Here is a 21,679-nt window from a genome sequence, read left to right as displayed (position 1 = left end):
GATGCTTTCACAGGTTCCTCTTCCTAGGTAAGAGGAACAGAGCCCATGCACGATCTCTCCCCAGCAATACTCCTCCCAGCAGCAGGAAACCTGCGAGGCAGCTGCGTAGCACAGCAGCAATCTGCCTCCCCTGCAGGCTAGGAGCTTTGCAATTTTGTTACTCAATTATGAGACCCATATCCTAAGCAATCTGCTTCAATCAGCCCTGAGTATGCCACAGAACTTCTGGTGTGTTTTAAGCATCTGGACTAGATATAATCTGCTTAAAAAAAAAAAAAAAAGAAAGTCAGATTAGTGCTTTGAGAGATTTAACACAGTCCAGTCAAAATTCCTATCAGATAAGGACAATATAACTTCAATTAAGTTAGCTTTAAAGAGGGTCTCTCCTTGTTTATAAGTTGGAAAAAATCATCGTATGACGATTCTTTTTAAAAACTCCTCCTTTCTACAAACTACCGACGGACCAAACTGTTAAAAACAAGAATAGAAAGAAAATAATTCGACCAACGTGACTCAGCAAACACACAGGAATTAAGCAACGAGATTGAGATGTTTTTATTTGCCGAGTCCCAATTTAGGTTACCGAATTCACCAGAGGATTCATGTGCAATTGCAACTTGGCTTCCTCTGCACACACAGCTGAGCAGCGCGTGCAGACCCAGACTTCCTCCTAAATAATGGAGCTGGCATTCAAAAGGACTTTGTGGGGAAGTTGAGGCTTCCTTTAGAGGGGCAAAAAGAGCAGGTTTAAGATGATCCTCCTGCTTTTCTAACTTACCTTCAAAAGGTGCCTTTACCCAGCTTCTGCAGCAGAGAGCTGCATACAGAGTTTGGGTATTTTCCACGCCAAGGCAATGGAGTGATAATTGCAGCTGTAGATACCTGTACTGCTGCAGAGCATGACAAACGCTGGTGTCACAGCCAAAACCTGTTTACACCTGGATTAGCCGAAGATGAAATACTTCCTTGCCAAGTAGGAGATTGCTATTCTCAAGCATAAGCTATCCAAAGCGTCCTATAAATGACACGGCTCCTTCAGAGTTACTGTAAGAAAATGTTTTTGAACTTTGACCAAAAAGATATTTTTTTTTTTTTCTTCTTACAGAAATCCAACCCACAAAATTACAAGCTAAGCTTTATTTTGCAACCCTAGAAAACTCTGGGAAGCCATACATAACTAAATACAAAGGATTAGAATGGAAACTTGAACAAATTTAATCTCTAGAAATGCACTGTTAGTAACTCATCTCACCAGACAATCTACGGTTATAGGAAACGCTCTATCAGTTTTTTGTTTTTTCTCCGTCTAGCCGGTAACAAGATTGCACCCTGTTACACAAGTACTGATCGATCTAGGATGATGCAATTTAGGATTCTAGATCAAGACAGAACTGGGCTGACCACCAGTTTAAAGTTTCCCATTAGCTTGTCCAGGACGAGCCCCATTAGCCCATGCCACACCCCGACAATCGCTGTCACAAGAAGCACATAAAGCCAAGACCTTTGCCAGGCTGCTGTAAACACAACCACTTCGTGGCAGAATTTTCTACATTTCCCCTCATATTCCCTTCCTCCTTCAATGTGCACTGACTTTTCCTTCTGCCTTTCAACCATGAACAATCTCCTGGACTGAAAAATACCAAATGACTGAAATGATGAAATGATGAAAATACTGGCAGAGCTCTGTAAATCAGAGGTAAATCCTTTTTTCTTGTGCACTACCCCAAAAGTCTTCATTCCATTTCCAACTTGAAATCTAAACTAGTAAAGTAAATCATAGTAATATCTTTGTGTTTAAGAAGAGATGGCAGAACCATCCTGAGTTGCTATATGCATGATCTTGATTTATCTCCCCCCAGTATAGCATGTAATTTCTACCAAGATATTGACCAGTTCCCCGCAGCCTGGTTTTCAGCAGCATCCTATCTGCACACCTTGACTGCAGCCCCTTCCCCTTTTTCCTACCACACCTCTGCTGCTGGATTTACAGGATTGTACCCTGAATTCCTACAGATGTGGGGCAGTGAGGACTTGAGACCCTGATCTGACATGAAGGGAAGTACAAGTACGTTCATGAGATCATGAAATGGAAGCGTCTCCAGCTCAAGCTGCCTGCCCACAGCACAGTTGACAAGATCCATAAAGCAAAGAAATCCACAGCAGGCACCCTCAGGAGTCCTCTCTCACCCCCTCTTCAGGAGTGGGGGGAGACTCAAGTAAAATTTGTGCATTCTTGCTGACAAAACACATGGATCCACAGACTGGAAAGTACCAAGGAAGTCAGAACGTACCAATTTCAGCTGAAACAGCTGGAAAAAACAATAAGCAAAGCTACTGACCTAGAAAAACAAAAAGCCCAAGTAATACAGCGTGTGTTATTTACATAGGACATCACTGTTTCCATATAGATTTATACCAATACTGTTATGCTGAAATACAGAATTTCAAACTAGACGAGGGCATTTTTGGTAGAGGAAACTAGTTTAAACCAGCAAGAAGAAAATCACAAATATTTGTTTCCTCCTTCATTTACACTCCCTAAAGCAAATAAAATTATTCTTACTGGCTGGTATTCATCAAAACAGGCCAGCTTCCAGACAAACATTCTTCTTACATTTCTTCTTTTCTTCCGCTGAAATTTCAGCAAGCTCGACTGAAAATACTTTAATGATCTCAGACAGTGGCTGACAAAGTTTTAGAAATGCAGCAAGATCTCCTGTGCCCTCAGCACATGACACAGACAGCTCAGTGGTTTGATTTTAACAGGCATCAGCAAATTTGGGGCTTTCAAAGGCCCTGCACTCGCTCTTTAACTGGTTTATTTAAAAATCTGATTGGAAGTACAACACTTGCAACTTTTTAACTCAAGCATAAAAACACTGAAATTACCACATTTCATAACGTTATGCCAACCTGAGTTTCTTGGGCAAGTCCTGTGTAAACACAGGGATTTTATTCAATATTTATTTTATCCAAAACACACCATTCTTCTCTGTAAAGCATGCCCCATTTTCCTCCCAGAGAGCTCTCAGCGTTCACTGACTGCACAAAACTAGTATTGAAAAAGTACAGTAAGTCGGTAGCATCCTGAGTCCTTCCAAAACGTACTTATTTATAATTTAAGGACTGCGAGGGGTCCTCTTTCATAGCACAGCAGCAGTGACAACAAACTGCCTTCTCAGTATTCTAGGAGTAGGAGAGGGTAATAAAAATTTCTTTACATGAAGAGTTTTAGAAAGCATCCTTAGGAATTTCAACACATCAAACAGCATTCAAGCAACTTTGCACAGAACAGACTGCAATCGTTTTCCATCATTTCCCTCCTGGAGAATAAACAGCAGGAAGGATGAAACATTCCTTCTTACAAACCATCATAATTTCCTTGAATTCCTCATGTGTTACATTCATACTCTTTCCAAAGATGTACAAGAAATGGCAAGCCATTTTCAAGATTACTGTTTTTTTTGTTTGTTTGTTTGTTTGTTTTAAAAGGTGCTAATGCTTCAAATTCCATACAAAGCACTCCACCTGAGAACAGTAAAACTGCAGTGGGAAATTCAGAAAGTATATCAGTGCCCCAAGAAGTGACGCAACTACATCAGGACCAAACATTCATTTGGCATCTTCTATTAGCCTGGTTTTGTAGCGATTGAATTATTAATGCATTTTAGCCAAAGATATTGAATTCTACACTTAAAAAGAAAAAAAAATCACATAAAAACGGTCAGACTTCGTCAAAGGCAGTCTGTTTAGCCTCAGACTTTGTAAGTGATGTCATTCTGGAAAATTAAATCATGATAGGCTGGTATTCTATGAATCCTAATTGTGCAGTTGGAATTAAATTTGTATCTTATCAATTGTATGTGGCAATTCAACCTGATCAGATGCCTACAGTGACATACAAAGCAGTCAAGTACTAGCGTAAGCATGCAACCACGTTGATCCAGGCTTTAAATTCCTATGAAACTGCACCAAGGCTGCTCTTCGAGCAGGATTTCCAGCCTGTCACACCAATGCTGCCAGGAAAACAGCCCCACTTTCCCTTCAGTCTACCTACTGGTTGCTACCTTGATTTGCTCTCTCCCAGTCAGCAAATCCAGAGTCATTTGTGTGCTGAGCATGAACCAGGAAATCATTTCAGGCTGAAAAGAAAGAAGTTAGGCTCCAGATAAATCAGTTCCACAACCCAGTTTTAAATAAGTAAGGTAGGGGGTATGCTTATCGCAGAGCTTTACCAGCTCAAAAAGAGTTTGAGTAAGTGTAACAAAACCAGGGGACTAGTGTTCGTTTTCATAACTACGAAGCATGTACCTATTACACACGACTACCACAATCAGTTCTATCATCAGTTCTTGGAAATTTAAGCATGAAATTATTACTTCTTCTCGAGGCCATGTGTTTACTCAATCACTCCCTTAAGAAGTGCACTGAATGGCTCAGGAGTAAGGCATCCGTGACTGTTCTTCAGAGTCTGGCCAGCTATGTTGCCTCACCTTCAGTACAGCTGCTCCTTACTACAAAAGATATGAAACAGTAAGGTTTCAAACAAGAAGGAGGAGAAATAATATGCACTTAAATGAAAGACTTCTAAATAAAGCATTTACAGTCTGAACAACCAATAGATGGTTTTCATATCACCACTGCAAATCTCACTATTCTGGAAGGATTCTGAACAAACAAGAAACCTTTTCCATACAACTCCTGCAATAGCCTAGAGGGATACCTGCGTTCCGCGAAGTCCAGCTATACATTCTGTACCCACAGTTCATTTTTCAGACATACTTTTAAACCTTTAGTCCATGAAATATTTTTTTTAATGCTCAGCCTTGAAATACCATTAATTTCAGAAGCTTTTTAAAACTCTCCCTTCTACTCTTCTTAACAGTATTTTGTTTCATTTTTGAAATAATAAGGAAAACCATATAATTGCAACACTATATAAAGACAGAGTTCAAATCTACTATTTCATCTTCTAAAACTGTGCTAAAGGATGCCACTCTGTATCACAGTTTGGGAAAAAAAAAATAAATAAAAAACAGTAACAAAAAACAACCAACACTGAAAATGAATTCAACCTTGACACGTACTGTATGAACTTGATTTAAGCTCTATTGGTTTCCCCAGTCAAAGCTTTACCATCATCAAAACCATGTTTTTCATAAGTCCTTGGTCTTAGAAAACCTCAGCTACAAGGACTCTGAAACAATTCCAATGCTTAACTATAATCTGAAATAACTGGCATAAAAAAAAAAGAAACATTCTATAATTCTCTAACATCTGTCTCATCAGAAAGAAAAACTGTTGGTCTTGCACAGCTTACAAGTAAGAACTGCACAACACCAGCATAGTAAGACAACCAGAATTTGCTTGGACGCACTATTTGGAGAATACAGATGAGGAGCAAAATGTTCCCTTGTGTGTGCCCTCCCACATCTCTAATCCCTTCCACCTTTCTTACCCTTCAAAGCTGTTGTCAGTTTTCCCACAAAGCAGCAGAAGCTGCAGCTACCTGCAAGGACTCAGTCTGGCACCTGGCACCCTCACAACCTCAATTCTCTACTGCTGCATCCACATCAAAATCATAGTGCTGTTGCTTACAAAAATCATCTAAAAACACCTAAATGGCTGTCTCATTCAAATGCTTATTAAAAAAATAACCAATCAACCAAGCAAAAAATGCAACATTGCCCCCTAATCCATTTAGGCTTCCACTTTTTCTAAAATTTCTGAAGAGAAGAACACACACATGTTCACACATGAACAAATTTAACTCCTGAATTAACAATAAAATTCAGACAGAGATTGAAAAAAAAAAAAAAGTACATTTTCCATAGATGTATCTAAGAATCTACACCTTCCTTCAAAACAGCACAGAAGACTTGCCTTCCAAGCCAACTTAAAAATGCAAAAATACACAACAAGCAAAAACACACAACCAAAAAAACCAACCACAAACCAACCAGAAAAACCAACACCCTAAAACCATCTGCCCAGTAGGGTCTTTTGCTGCATCATTTAATGGAACCTGTCAGTGATACAATTAGCTGCTGTTGTCAAGACTGTGATAACCAAATGAGAAACACCTCAAAAATCAATAAAGACAGAATTCAAACTTGTGATACAAAATTTTACATACCGAATAAGTACAAAGCAACAAAACCGTGATTTCTGATGTTTCCCAGGCACATCTGGAAGTTCACTATCTTTCAACTAATACTGTACCTGTATTTATTTGGTTGTTTACTTGAGCAACTGATCCAGTGAGATTCCTGCTGAGGTTGTCTTGAACGGGCTGAGCAGATGAAACGGTCGATAACGTTGAGTTATATCCCACAGGAACATGCTGTTGAAGCGAATGAGGTACTGATGTACTCGGGCTAGACAACATATTTGTCTCTTTGAACTGTCCGGCAGCAGGTAGGCTCTGAGAAGTAAACGCCTGCCCATACACGCTGCCAGTAGCTGCAGGAGGATAGGAAACGTTAGGGTACACGGCACTAGAAACCACGGGCATAGCGTAATGATCAGAATTAAGGGGAAATCCCTGAGATGCCACTGAGGAGCTGACAGAAGTGCTGTAGTGATTACCAAACGCTGAATATGACTGCGGAGCACTCGTATGCAAGTAGGGTGCAGGTGGTATTGCTCCTTGGACAGGTCCTTCAGCCGGCCCCACTGCATGGGGAGGTTTGTTGTAGAACTGCTGCGATTTTCTGGTATTCAACACGTTGGGACCCACCGAAGGGGCCACAACATTTTGTGCTGGTGCTGAATAGTAGTAGCTGGAGGGGTAACTAGCTCTGTACTGATTATCCACGTGGGGAGAAACAGCTTTATTGGGCACTTGGGAATAGTGTCCTGAGGGCGCGCTGTAGTTTGGAGGATGCGAGCCATAGGCAGCAGGGAACTGCATCGGACTCTGCACAGGACCTGGAACGAAGAGAAAACATCTCAGTATATTCAAGGTGCATCTGCTGGTGGTGCCAATGAACTCCGTACCTACTGCAACTAACAAACAACTGCTTTCTCCTTGATTTCCCTCCCTGTCTTTGAGGTCAAGGTCCATCAACAGAACAAAAAGAACAAACCAAGTATAATGCATGTAAAATACCGTGTTTGAAATAATTTGCATACACACAAAAGTACCAGAAAAACGGATGCTTTCCATGCCAGGATCCTATGCATCACAGCTCTATTTTGAATATTTTAAGGTTTTAGGAAAATATTTAAGCAAATACTGAGCAACGTCAAGCACCAAACTGGTATTTCATTGTCTGAAAATAACAATATACCCTACAGAAAGTGAAAATGAAAAGCTGCAGTCACATCAGTCCATCAACATTGTCTTTACAACTCCCCAATATGGTGACCAAGATAAAGTGCTTTAGAGGATTTATTTTCCTTTATGTTATTTTATGCTTTTACAAAAAAACATCATTTTTATGAAACCACCAGGTACCTGACAAGGCACTTATGTTTACTGCCTGATACTTCCATCAGGTAGGGGAGATAGTTGTATCAGAGAAACTGACCTCAGCTGTCACTGCAACCGCCTCTGCAACATTAGAGGTTAATTACATACTGGTCCTGCAAGGGTAGAACAAGTACTTGCTTGCTAGAGACCAAACATGAAGTATGTCCTTTTTTATTTTTATTTTTATTTTTTAATGCAAATTGATCAATGGTAAATCTTCAAGTCTCCCTCAATTTCTTTTCCTGCACCCTGTTTTTATTTTCCAGTGAACCGTACATGCGTTTCCCTGGATCATTTCCTTTTTTAAACTCACCACACCCTACTGCTTACATCCCGCTGTGTGCCCGTGTTATTTTCCAGCTCTCAGTGAACAGAAACCCGCAGCACGACACCGTGCCACTCGCATCAAACAGCAGCTGTGCCAATAACGAACTGTCGATTTGCCCCCCTGCACTTACTGCGATCACAAAATACAAGCATTACTTCTGGACGTGCTTCTGTTGAAGAATCAAATTCTGGGAAGTCACTGTTCCCAAAGTAACATCCAGGTGGTCTGTGATTAACTTGCAAGGCAATTTTGATAATGATTTGTTAACAGAACGTTGTAAGCAAGGAACACACTGTCCAAAATTGTTCTCTGATAATATTAAAAGTGACTTTTTGTTAAGTGACAAACCCAGAACACTGAGCAGAAGAGAAGGCTACCAAACAAACAAACAACAGTAACTTGGACCGCTGGGCCGAGAGACAGAAAGGCCTTTAGGGAATAAGCATAAGGAGCTTAAGAAAATACAGACATAAAGAAATAGAGACGTACTAACAATTTGGAGCCACACGTAGTTTTATGCTTCTGATTCACCGCTCTTCTGAAAAAGTGGGAGCTGCTTCCTAATGCTCCATAGCTTATTCTCCTTTAAGGGAGAATGATTTTCAAGTTGGTGACTCACTGACAACTAACTCCAGGCTGCACTTACGTGACCTTTAGCAGACTTTCAACCTGCTTTTTGGAAGTCTGAAAGAGCAAACTGAAAAATACACAAATAACTTACGTCTGTCACGGCTTGCTGCTGTAAGCAGCTACGACGTCAAAGGTGGCAAGGAAAGTTGTTTTAGCTGAGGAGGCTGGGCATTTGTGCTACTATGGCACGGTATGCTGAATAAACTAACTGAGCAAGTATAATTTAGAAACTGGTTTAGGAGCACCTCACTTTAAATAAAAGGCTGCACATCAAATCATCTCGTAAAGCCTTGCAGTATCCAGCTCTGGTTTAAAAACACATACCATGAGGAGAGATTATATTACCAGTACAAGATCCCAGTTACCACGCTACACAATGTCCAAGTTGCCTTTACTCCTATTCCTAACATCCATTATGAGCTTAAAATGACACAAGAGAGTATGAATCCCATCAAGAACTCATTAAGAAAGACACAGCTGACATTTGAAAAGCTATCTTTCAGATTTCAAAATCCCGGTCCTTTCAAAGCAAGTTTTTACAACTCCAGAGGAAAGATCACTCCCATTATCTGCACTGAGTTTTTTGTCCATTTCATCGTGAAGAACGTGAACAAAGTAATTTCTCAGTGCAATTAGTAGCTGAAGCTGCTAATGATGACTAGATAATTGGGCCGTTTTCAGCGCTGGAAATGTGGGTATGTTTTTGGTGTCATTTTGAGATCTGGTGAACTGCACGAGCTGTGCTGGTGTCTCAGGCAGCATACCTTCCTTGACAACTCTCTTCCAGAAAACTCTGTAAGAGGAGTTGAAAAACTTACCTGCACACAGAAAGCACACTGCTAAAATGCCATCTCCACAGGGGAAAGCAAGGAACCTCTCCTTCCACAGACAAATTAATACCTTATAATGTGTAAGTACACGTACATTAGCAGGTGAACCCTGAAAGCTTTATCACTTTTTAAGGAGAAAAAACCCACAACACTATAGGACGAAAAAAATAAATAAAAGGTGCCATGGCTACACAAACAGCTCCATGATGGCATCAGTCAGCTTCCCAGTTTCACAAAGCTTTCAGGAACTTTGTACCTCTACCCCCGGTATCAAATTAAACTGAAACTATCCAAAGGATCCAACCTGGGAGGAGGGATGCAGACCAGTCCTAAAGGACTTCATAACTGAAATGATGATCTTGAAATGTATCAGATATCATCAATATCCTGATGATACTAACTGTAATCTTACAAAGCACTCGTAGATAACACTATAGTCAAAAAATGTCTCAAGAAACATGGGAATTCAAAAGAGTTCACCTTTCAGAGTTACAAACTTCAATCCATTACACCATTAACACTGAAGTCTTCAGTGGCTACAGGGAAAATACACCATTTTTAACACTAATTTAACAAGCAACATCTCATTATGCTGGTATTCGGAAACAAGTCATTTTCTGACTATGTATAAAGCTACCTGTAAAACCGCTACAGTAAAATTTTCATGAACTTGCAAAACTTAATTCAGAAGAATTCAGGTACGAGCCCCTGACTGCCAAACAAAATACCAGGCAAGGACCCCTTTCTTTTTAAATTACTGAATTTAAAAGTGGAATCAAACCCAAGACATGGAGAGGGAAAAGAATACTCTCTTTTTTTTTTTTTTTAAACTTACACTAACACTAAAGTCCCCAAAGGTCCCAAATGAATGTGGTCACTGAACTGGGTAAATCCTATTAAATACAAAGCTGAACATCCTTGGAAATATCAACCTACACGCAACGAGTTTCTTTCTTTCTGTAAGAAGCAGCCTCTCTTTCGTCAGATCCCCATAACTTCAAAGGTTTAATCTGAAAAATCTAGATTTTATGGAACTAACATGTATAGCGCACTCCAAACAACCAAAACCATCTGTTTTACAGCCAACACAGAAATAGTTGTATTCACTAAAGTATCTTACATTTAACCTTCCTTATACTGATGTAAAAGGGAATTTCAAAAGCAATTACTACCTTCTTTGTGAAACTTAGCTTCTATGTGACATAATGGAAGTCTCCAGTACTCTTTTTCTGTTGCTAATCCCCCTATTACAGTTGTTAAAAAAAGAAAAAAAAAAAAAAGGAATCCTGTATTACAACTTCACAAGAGTAGTACTTGAAGAAGGCCGATAAACTCATCTAAAAGCTTTGGAATAGTGTTGTTAAAACACACAAAATCACAAATTCAGATTTCTTAGCCTACCGTGGTACATATCTAATGATTTATGAACACGGAAGGCAAAGGTAAGCCGAACAGCCAGCACGTTATATGATAAAAATGCAAGACCATTACTATACACTATAAAACTTCTCAGAATTAAAAAAAAAAAAAAAAAAAAAAAAAAAAAAAAGAGCATACATTGGATTCACAGTAAATAAATGGTTTACTAGAAGGTTTAAAAGATAGAATATTGACAGCAGCATAAAACCAACTAATTAAAATAATAGATCCTAATGATGGCCCTTCAAAATTACTGCCTCATTCAGTTAAAAACACAAGGGGAATAGGCAGTGTCAGTTTCTGTTTGTTTCTGTCCAACATACCTCCAGTTCACTGAGGAGGCTGTACCAGAGTCCTGACAGCGTGGTATTTTGACTAAAAGCCACGTAAGTTGGCATTTCGTGAGCAATGCAGAGAGATTTCAGCTTTGCAATACCCAAGTTTGCAGAGCGCAGCCGAGGCACTGGTTTCTCCCTACATTATGTGCTTACCTCCCTTTTCATCCCCTGCACTACCTGCAGGCAAAACCTCCTTCTGGGGCACGCAGGGAGCCCCTTTTGGACACGAACAACATCCACGACGGAAAATTTTGGAGGTCAAGCCCCAAAAAAAGACCAAAGCCCACCGCAGCCCCAGCCCCGTGAGGGATACGACGAGGCCTGAGCAGGGTTAGGCGGGCACGGAGCGGAGGCAGGCTGTCTAAAAACTTAACAAAGAACTGGTTTCGCAGCCCCCCCACGGCTTAAAAGGAAGGAGCTCAGCGTGAAAGCCCAGCCGCTTTTTGGGGAATTGTGAATATTTCACCTCCACCACCCAGCCGCCACCCACAGCCCCCCCCAGCCCCGCCGCACGGGCGCCCTGACCCCACAGCACCAAGGCCCCGACCCTCCTCCCCCTCCAACCCCCCAAAAACCTCCCCTAAACCCCCCCCCAATTTCCACACCCGAGGCGCACGAAGCGACCCCCGAGCCCCCCGGCCCCTCACCGTTGTGGCAGCGAGGAGCGCCGCCCTCAGCCGCCGCCGCCGCCGGGGCCTCCCGGGAAGCCGCGGGCCCGGCCGGGTACATGGCGGCGGGCGGCCGCGGCGGCAGCCCGGCAGGCGCGGACATGGCTCCCCTCAGCGCCCAGCCCCGGAGAGCGGCCGGGGGTCGCCCCCAAGGGCCCCGGGAGGACCGGGCAGGGCTCGCAGCCGGGCCCGAGAGCCGCTCCCGCCGCCGGCCGCTAACGCCGCCGCCGCCCACAGCGGCCCCTGGCGGAGCCTCCGCGCCCCGATGGCGGCGCCGCCCTCCCCCGGCTGCGGGAGTGCCCCGCGAGGCGGCTGTGGGAGGGGGAAAGGCCTCGGGAAGGGAGAGCGAGGTCTCCTGGAGCAGCTGGTCCAAACGTCCCCTACCACCAGTGTCACCCGCTAACCGTGTCCCCAAGCACCACGTCCAACCTGTCCTTGAGCACCCCCAGGGACGGGGACTCCGCCACCTCCCTGGGCAACCCGTCCCAACGCCTGACTGCTCTTTCTGAGAGGAAATGTCTCCTCATTTCCAACCTAAACCTCCCCTGGCCATTCCCTCTGGTCCTATCAGTAGTTATCTGTGAGCAGAGGCCGACCCCCAGCTCCCCACATCTCCCTTTCGGGCAGTTGCAGAGAGCAATGAGGTCTCCCCTGAGCCTCCCCTTCCCCAGCCCAAACCCCTCCAGCTCCCTCAGCCACCCCTCACTGGACTTGTGCTCCAGGCCCCTCACCAGCTTCGGAGCCCTGCTCTGGACACGCTCCATGGCCTTGATGTCCTTCCTCATCAACACAATTGAAAAATGTCACCACACTATTCCTCATCAAGAAGGCTGAAAAGCCTCATCTTGCTTTCCCTCATCAAGGCCTTGACAAGGAATAACGAGGCAAGGCTTTTCACTCGCCATATAGACCTTATGCTCTATATTCTCTAAACAGAAACAAAAGTGTTGTTGAGCCACCCCTGTTCAGCTGGAAAAGGACCTCCTTCCAGTACAGCGTTATCCACAGCCCGTATTCATTTTGACTGTGTGCCTTCCTCTACAACCAGTCTCCTGTCATTCTCCCAGGCACTACTGGGTGCACTGCTCAAGTACTTTATTTTGGAAGGAAGTTGAAAGCGCAGAAATACATACTGGTGATCGTAGCAGCTGTCATAAAGACCGACAACACTGAGTCACCTTTACTTGCTACAAACACTTTACCAATTCCTTCCCTGGCTGCATGCTGTTTTTCCTACTAGTTATGCGTGTCTGTCATTAAATATGTGGTTAATTGCTTTGCCCATATGCTAAGCATATGATCCAGCCCTGTTACAGTTACTCGTTCAAAGCATGCAGTGCATCTCTAAGTATTGGAGAGATTGACTGTATCTGCAAGTGTCTCAGCCTGCTCACCCCCTGGTACTATGCAGAGGTGCCAGATACTTGTGCAGGCCTCCATTAGTCATCTGAGAGACTCTAAATCCATCTCTGAAAGATACAATTTCTTTAAGCTAGCGAAATAAACAGTTTCTTTACCACGTCCTGATAAGCTAGGGCAAGAATGGGCTGAACATGCAGCAAAGTTCAGGTGATCTATTAAGAAAAAACATTACCTGAAGATACTGAAGGATTAGGTGACATGGGAGTGGTGTGACGTTACCATAACTAGAGGGCTCTGAACAGGTAAGACAAACATGGTGAGGGTCCTGCTGTCATCCAGCTTTGGTGCAGGTGACCTGCTGGAGCCCCTGCCAGGGCTGTGTTGTTGTGATAGGATTGACATATTCCACTCTTGGAGCTAGTTCTTTTGAACCCATCCTCCATCCCCAAAACATATTTGCATGAAATATATGACAGCAAAATTATTCAGAAATAAGGACAACTATATGTATATATATTTTTTTCATTCTCGATACCATCTTAAAAGGTGCAGGAATCCTTCATGATACTACTACTGTCCTTTGCCACAGCATGCAGCACATGTGAGACTGTATTTTAACAAAGGTTTTCCCCCTCCAAAGACTCATTTCTCTAACTCCCTAAATGCACCATGAGACAGTGAATATATCCTGTATCACAATCTGAGAAAAGTACTGCAGTGCCTATTTTAATATTTCAATGTCTGCTCAAACAGAAAGGGAAATATATCACTGGGCTAAAATATCATTGTGCTAAAAGCAAGAAGAGGCAACTGCAAAATTTCCCATTGTTTTAAATGCTTTTACAAAACCTTTTGCATGGTTAATTAATTATTTTCCACAAACAATAATTACATGGTGGTTAAACCCATTCACTCCTAGGAAATCCAGATGTGTTGGCAGCTAGAACACAAGCCCCTAATGGAAATCCACCATAAACTCAAATCCATTAATTTCATTTTCCTCATTTATAATGAATCTGAATGTGTTAGCAACAACTGAGTATTAATGTGTGCAGTTAATGCTGTCATGAAAGGAATAACACATGAGCTGGCTCAACTAGGCCGTGGCTTCCACTTAGTCTGGTAACAAGCTCAGAGCAGTAAGAAATTCTTTATGGTTCTGAGGAATGAGAAAATGGCCGTAACGCATGCAGCCACTTGTGCAAAAATGAGAAAAAAAAAAAAAAAAGTGTAGCTCCTACCAGTCAATGGTTTTATTCCAAGGTGCACATGGCTCATTTTCCTTTGTATTACTCGGAAGTTCCCTAAATACGCATATGAATGTCCATACAACTCTTAGCCTCCATTTAAAACAATAGAAATATATCAATCATTATGCACCAGTCTGTAAACTACTGTTTCAAGATGTGATTCTGCAGACATAAGCAACTTTACATATTACTTGGAATAATTCTATTTTTGTTAGGAAATTTTATGTCAGAGTTAAAAAAGGATTGTGTTTTCTTCAGCCAGGTGGTGAGGCTTAATTGCTAACAGATTTCTCTTGACCTTTGGTGCAGGAAGTCTTGAAATGACACAAAAAGGTCCTTCTGTCACTTGCGTTTGGGGAAGGAAAACATGACAGTGTATCTCATTACCTGTAATCTGATAAAGGGGGCTTTACATGTCCAAGCCTAGAGAGCAAAAGTTATTTTTGCAATGGGGAAAATCTGGGAACAAAAATCATTTAAAGCTGTGTTAGAAATAATTTTGACCTTTAGCAAAACTAAGCCAAGTCTCTTCCAGTTTACCATACATTTCAGAAGCAGAATACCAAAATTAGGTGCTTTTATTATCTCCATCAACAATATATAGCTGTGGGTCACCCTAGTTCACTAATACATTTCTAATTATCTTCCCTATCTTTTCTTACAGGAAGTGGGCCACTTCAGTGCAAAGTGAAAAATCGTTATGTTTTCACAGTCAGAAGTCCCCAGCTGCATTCCCATTGTTGTATCTGGGTAAGTTGCCTGTAGTCACCATACTACAGTTGCTTTCCAGAATGCAAAAGGCATATCAAAAATCTTGATGTAAGTCTTGATATAAAGTGTGTCTCTGTTTGGGTGACCTCTGCATCTGACTGAAGGATAAATCCCTGGATCTACTGGGTGAGTTATGTGCTATACTTCATTTGGAGCTGGATAATTAGTATAAGAGGCCCCAGGGTAATCATGTTCCATTTTAAGTAAAAATCTTTGGAAGATCTAAAACCTAATAGAGAAAGAGAAATCAGTTGTGACACAACTCAGCTTTCTTACACGTGCAGATTTCCTTTCCGTGTGTTTTATTTCCTTTATTATTCAAGTAATGCTGCTCACCCTCTCTTTGGCTGATGGTCTGCAGGGGAAAAGAATCTTCGTTTGTAATCTGTAGCTGCTTCTTTAATCTCCAGTTCTTCTTTGTGAAGAGATCTTCCTTCACTTGGATTTGTGGTTGGGCATGGTCTACAGCCACAGGAGGAATGTGGTTGCCTGGCCGTTGCCCTTCTAAGGGTACCTAGGGACATCAGAGGAATTTTTTTATCTCAGCAATGAGCAGGGCTTCTGTCTGTCTTCCTCCAGCACTTGACATATTCAATTTGGGTACACAAGACTGAGCTGTGCTTAATTTTAGATTATTTTTCTTTTTCGTGGGGTATTTGTACCTCTGATGGAAAAGGCTTAGAACAACAGGATCTCCCCAACTGTGGTTTCACCAGCTCTCAGGAAAACCTTACACGTGCATTCTATACAGACAGCATCTTTACCAGTCCCTACAAATAAACCTAAAGGATAAAGGGAATTGTCACTACCATGATGGTAGTGCTCCAGCCACCATTGGCATCAACATTGTCATCATCCTAGGGTGGCTATAAGTGACATGAAAAGATGATTTCACTCTCCTCTGGACCAAGGCTATGAGCTCTGCAAACTGCTACAGCTGATCTGATAATTGCTGAATATAGCTGTGTATTATATCGTTTATGTCTGAGAAGTCACAAGACTAAAAGTCAGAGTAGTTCCTTCTTGTAACCTAATGACGGGTCTCTTGTGTTTACAGGCTGGTCTATAATTTCTGTGATACCTCTTCACATCAGGAAATATGACATATATTCTTATTTAACATGACCTACATTCTTACTTCTGTCCAGAGAAGTTGTAGATGTTGCCCAGAGAAGCTGTGGATGCCCCATCCCTGGAAGTGTTCAAGGCTGGGCTGGCTGGGGCTTTGGGCAACGTGGTCTGGTGGAGGTGTCCCTGCCCATGGCAGAGGGGTTGGAATCGGATGATCTTTAAAGTCTCTTTCAACCCCAACCATTCTCTGATTCTAGGATTCTGAATAAATACTCCCAATTGGCAATTATGGCTGGTAAGCCCCTTGAGTATGCAGTGTAGGTGAACATACATATCTGTAGCTATACTTGTAATACTCTTGAGTGGTTTCATCAGCTGCACGCTTCTGTCTCTGGCATTAATAATTAGAAATCACCAGGCAAGCTGTGGCTAAGGAAGAGCCTACTACAAGTCAACTATAACCAGAGGTCTAAATATTTTCATGAGATTTTGTACAAAGAAAAACTCTAGATAGAAGGTTTTGTGTGACCTTAGAGGAAAGCTGAACAAAAGCAAGAGAATCTGGGGGATTTTTTGCAGCTAGTGTGCTTGCCACATCCCAGCTGTAGAAGTGTAGCTATGCCTCAATTCAAACAGACTGAGCTTAAGCCCATGAAACCTTTAGAGTTTTCAGCTATTAAAGTTTTATATTTTTCTGGTAATTTTTATAAGACCTGTAAAACTAATAAACCTCTGAAAGATCTATTACTCTCTGGCAGTTTTTTATAGGTTTTTCCATTAAGATGGAACAATGACTCATCTAAACCACTGCAGCTCCCTTCCTCCTCCGGTGGCTCCAGATGTGCAGCTTGCCCCCAAAGCTAACCTTGCCATTACATCTAAAAGAGCAACGTGGTGCAAACGGGTGAACCTATGTCTAAAAATAGTTTCTCTGTTTGTCTGGATGTCTGAGTCACCGCTCCCCACTGTATCTTTGCAGGGGCACTAAGAAATCTACTGACCTGAACCAGAAGACAAAGTTCCTCCCCTACATTACATGACTGCGCAGGCACCGCTGTGTATGTACGCCGTGGGTCCTGAGGAGCTCAGTCATATGGTAACACCCTTGGCTTCAAAGGGTTTCTCATGTGAATGAGAGCAGTGAGATAGGCTCATGTGAACTGCAGATCAAACCATCCAAACTAAAATAGAAGATAATTAAACCATTCAAGCACAATTAAAGCTTCAAAGTACCATGCTGTGGATCAGCAGCTTAATGCCATAAACCTCAACGACTTTGCAGTAACGTTTTAGAAACTCTGGTTTTCTGTGTACATTTGAAACAACATAAGAAGCTGAAATTGCCTCTATATTTATCTGAAGAGACTGCTGCCCTCTGAAACTAATTGAAAAATTCCTCTCACAAGATGTTTTGGCAATAGTTGGGACGTATGTCATGGCAGTTAAATGTTACGGACTCTGGTTGACCAGGGCTAGATTCTGCTCTTACTGCCTTGTCCTCTTCTGTGGGACTATCAATGAGGAGGCACCTGAAACTCCATGCTGCTAAGAAAAGACTTTACTCAAAGGCATAACAGAAAGCAACACATTCTCCCTTTACAGTTGTGTATTTATAGTACCCCATCAAGTACTACTTATTTAAGGTTAGATATTTTAATGAGTAGTACTGCACTGCGTTCAACCAAGGGAGGAGCAAGGAGAGTACCTTTCACTGTGTGGAAGAAGAAATAAACGTAATTAATAGAAAGCTTACAGATTGCAGTAATAGAAAGTGAGTCATGTAACATTATGTACATGAAAAAAAAAAAAGAAATTAAACAGTAATAGTTTCATCTCCAAGCAACTAGTAGTATTAACACAGAAGGACATGTTTGTATTAATCTTTTCAGACATGTAAACTGCCCATCTAAAAATAGCCTTCTGTGTTTATTGTTATTCTGACAGCCCTACCAGTCTCAGTCTTACTTTAGCTGTTTGAACTGTGTCTTTTCACCTATCTGTAGCTTCTTTCCAGCAGCTACCTTCTAATCTATTTATTCGTTTAGTAGTTTGGGGATTAACTGTTTATTTTTACACCACTGACTTTTGTTGAAATAAGTGGTGGCACTGTAATTTCAAATTGTCCTCAGCAGGAAGGAGGGGAGTCAGCCCCTCCATTAAGCACATCTTTTGCTAAATGCTGCAGCATTTAACACCCAGCAACACAAAAATTTAGTGATTTTCTTTCAAGAATAAAGTGCCTGTGTCTACATATTTTTCTGATGTAGGGTGCAATTTTTTGTACGTAAAGATCAACTTACTTCTGGTGTGATGCCTTTGCTTTAAAACGAATTGAAAATAGGTCTCTGCCATCTTATCTTTTAGGAGCACCTTGTACGGTGTGGTTTCACTTTGCACTGGAAATAGTGCAGGAGCAGATCACACCTGCAGGGACAAAGGGGAAGCATTTTGTTTACGAAAGAACAAGTAGCATGATCTGTAACACAATTTATGAGGTGAACTATTTTTCTTTAGATGTTTGCTGTGACTTAGGAGAAGCAGACACTGCCACTTCTTGGCCTGTAGTGAGAGGAGTTCCTGGTTTTTCTCTCTGCCTGTGCAGCCGGTTTATGTCTTGATAGAAGCTGCAGCTGAAATCATCTGCAGAACCGCCTCTGCCTCAGGAGCTGTTGGAGCTGCGTCCCCTACAAGGGTTGTACCTGGACCAGCGCTTCTTTATTTCCACTCTTGCTTGCTTTAACAGTGCTTAAAGTTCAAGCACAATCTATCCTGAAGCAAACAGATTTAAATAAAAAAGTTAAGAACACAGCTGCAAGCTCACATGCTTGACTGTTCCTCACAACTAAATTCAGTCCTCAGTTATATATATGAGCCTATATATATATATATATATATATATAGGCTCCTTGGACCTCTGCCTTTAATTGCTTTAGTTGCAGGTGAGATCCCCGTTCAGGGGCACTTACAGAAGTAGATGAACAATTGCTGGCGAATTATTTTCTACCTGAAAAAAAGGCAGCTCTCTATTGACACCATTTGGGAGTTTAATTAAACGTTTTCAGTTTCAGAAATATTATCTTTAGCACTTTGGACACTTGTAGAATGTAAAAATAAAGGGATGGTGATGAAAGTATGGGTATCACCTGAAATGTAACTGAATGATACGTACTGGCTTCAGCCCCTGTCACCCTTCTTTTTCTCCTAGATGTCAAAAAGCCTTTTACATTTTCATACCTAGTTGTTCCCCCCAAAATTATTATTTTCTTTTTGGCCAGGAGATCAAAACAACCATTTTCGTGTACTTATTTTCATATTTAAACCAGTATTCTGCTTCAGAAACATGTGCCCAAAGCTAATGGTGTCTTTAAGTACCTTCTAGACTGAGGATGTGTAAGTCTAAGTGGGGAGGGCAAAGTATGGAGAAAAAAAATCAACTGGACAGGCACCTTTCCCACAATTTGTTTGTAAGAGTGGGGATTGCATTTATAGGGGATAAATTAACCCCATGTGATCCAAGGCCTCAAGCTGAGAGCTCATTCCTTGTACAAAATTTCACGCTGTTGCTTCCCCAGAGCTGTGACAACTTCTATAGTTCCTCTTTGCTTTTTATAGGCCAGGGTTGTGCCACAGAACCAAAACCAATTCATGCAAAGTGGAGAAAGGAGAGATACGAGGGACCTTTTTCCTGTGAGTACCTAAGAAGCCTGTGCTCAAATATTTTACTTTACTCTTCCCTGAGTACAGGCATGAAGAGAGCTGGCCAAGCACAGGGGGATCCCCAAAAAGAGTGGCAGGCATTCACATTTGCCATCTACAGGAGCCATAACCAAGAAGCATTCTGCTGACCATGGACATGAATCCATCCCCAAGATTCACATTTTATGTGTCTGTAGGTTGTGTGGATTTTAATTAGAAGAAGTCACTGATGTCAGAGAATAACATTATAAAGAAAAAAAAAAAAGAACAAACTTTTTTTTGTTGTTAATTAATAATTTATTTTCAGAATTTTAAAAAAATAAGCTGGATTTTTTTATGTTTCCATTAGTTTATAGCAAGTCAGAAGCAGTGTACAATACATGTATAGCTCCAGTGCTGGCGTGGAATGATTGGCAAACCAGTAGGATGTGCTACATTCAAATTAATATTTACTGAAGCAGCATTGCCAGGGATGCTAGTTACACATAGTACATCAGAGCTTTTTCTTCCCTAGTTTTGCCTAGCAGGATTCTCCTACCTGGGAGGATACAATACAGGTTAACAGAGGAGTCCTGAGGGGAGAGAGATGGAGAGGGGAATACGGAAAGTGCTGCTGGTCCTGGACTTCACGAGCACGTGAGCTCAGCACATTTCTAATTCTCACTTCAGACCGAAGATGTGTGCAGTTATTTTCATATGCATTTTTAAAAATTTTACCTATTAAGGATCATCATTCAGTTCTTTTGAGGATTTGATCCCCTAGTTCTTCAAGTGAACTTTGCCTTTCTGGATGCAGTGAAAATAGCATTTTCTTTGCCTTTTCTACTTAGCACTCTATCTTCATTTTCCCCACGATCCTGTTTTTCTTTCTATCTTAATCTGTCTAAAAAAGCAGCATTGAGATGTAAATGGTGAATTGTTTGAGGTTGGCTTGTTTGACTTTTATCTTCTGGCCAATGACTCTGAGCTGTATTGTTTTTCCAGGCTGCCAGACCCCTGAGACAGGGCCTGCGTCTCCCTGAGTGTATTGTAAATGTCAATCACACAGGGAGCGCTCAATAAATAAATAATACTGGCTTGGTTCCTGCTGCAGGATGTTTTCCCTTGCCAGAGAAATTATAGTGGAGCAGAGATCAAAATGCATATGAAATTAAAATAAAATAAAAAAAAAAATGCTCTGGCTTATCTATGCAGAAGACGGGAAACCACATGAGAGCACAAGTTAGATGGTACTTTGCTGCCTTTTTTTTAATATATATATATTTTTTTTACCACTGCAGGTGAAATACTTGGTGTGTTTTAAGGTTCTTCAGCCAGCTCCAATAAAAAACAAGACTGAAGCTCAGGCACAGGTTGGGGTAGCGTAAGCATGGCTTTAATGACCAGAGTTAGGCATGAATTCGGGAGGCAAGTTCCTTTCAAAGTGATGGACTCCGGGAAGTGCTGAAGCATGTGCCTGACATTTAATCTTGACTTCAAGAGGAGCTAAGCGGGTGCCTAAGCTGCCCCGAACAGCGATCGTGTCTTGAACACGGGCCTTTTGTGCCGTGCCCAGTGCTGGCAGTGGCCGAAGGGAATTCAGTGGGCGTTGAGCAGCTCAGAGGATTATGTCCCTTCTGGGAGCGTTGCAACACCGTGCGTGGTTCTGCTCACACTGATGAGCCTAGCTCCAGCCTGCTAGCTGGAGATTAGAGCTGGTGTTAGCAGCGCCTGTAATCTCTCTGCTGCCTTCAGTGTCCTGAAATCCTCTGCATCTCTCTCACCTTCCCGCAGAAAGCGTTGAAGTACTCCCCCGATTCTTTGTAAACTGCTGGCTATCCAGAAATTCGCCGCAGTACTTCT

At 41.9% G+C, this 21,679-nt stretch overlaps 1 protein-coding gene and 1 long non-coding RNA gene across 4 annotated transcripts in view; one reads left to right on the top strand and one right to left on the bottom strand.

The window, feature by feature from the left end:
• Positions 1 to 11,903, bottom strand: part of SEC24B (SEC24 homolog B, COPII coat complex component) — a 43,687-nt gene extending 31,784 nt beyond the window's left edge. For 2 of the 3 annotated variants that reach the window (XM_084517247.1, XM_084517248.1), the window contains exons 1-2: positions 11,667 to 11,903; positions 6,223 to 6,930 (exon numbers count right to left, since the gene is read on the bottom strand). In XM_084517247.1, the coding sequence (XP_084373373.1) occupies positions 6,223 to 6,930; positions 11,667 to 11,790 (832 nt within the window). In that variant the 5' untranslated portion in view covers positions 11,791 to 11,903. The remainder of the gene's footprint in view (positions 1 to 6,222; positions 6,931 to 11,666) is intronic. The other variant, XM_084517249.1, reaches the window with a different exon arrangement.
• Positions 11,904 to 13,041: 1,138 nt separating this feature from the next.
• On the top strand, positions 13,042 to 18,394 carry LOC311436689. Its single transcript, XR_014693030.1, has 3 exons — positions 13,042 to 13,351; positions 14,964 to 15,049; positions 17,121 to 18,394. It is a non-coding gene; the product is annotated as an uncharacterized lncRNA (long non-coding RNA).
• Positions 18,395 to 21,679: the final 3,285 nt, after the last annotated feature.

Source organism: Aythya ferina (genome assembly GCF_964211825.1).
Source record: "Aythya ferina genome assembly, chromosome: 4".
Lineage (NCBI taxonomy): Eukaryota > Metazoa > Chordata > Aves > Anseriformes > Anatidae > Aythya > Aythya ferina.
This window is presented reverse-complemented; position numbering and strand designations above follow the sequence as displayed.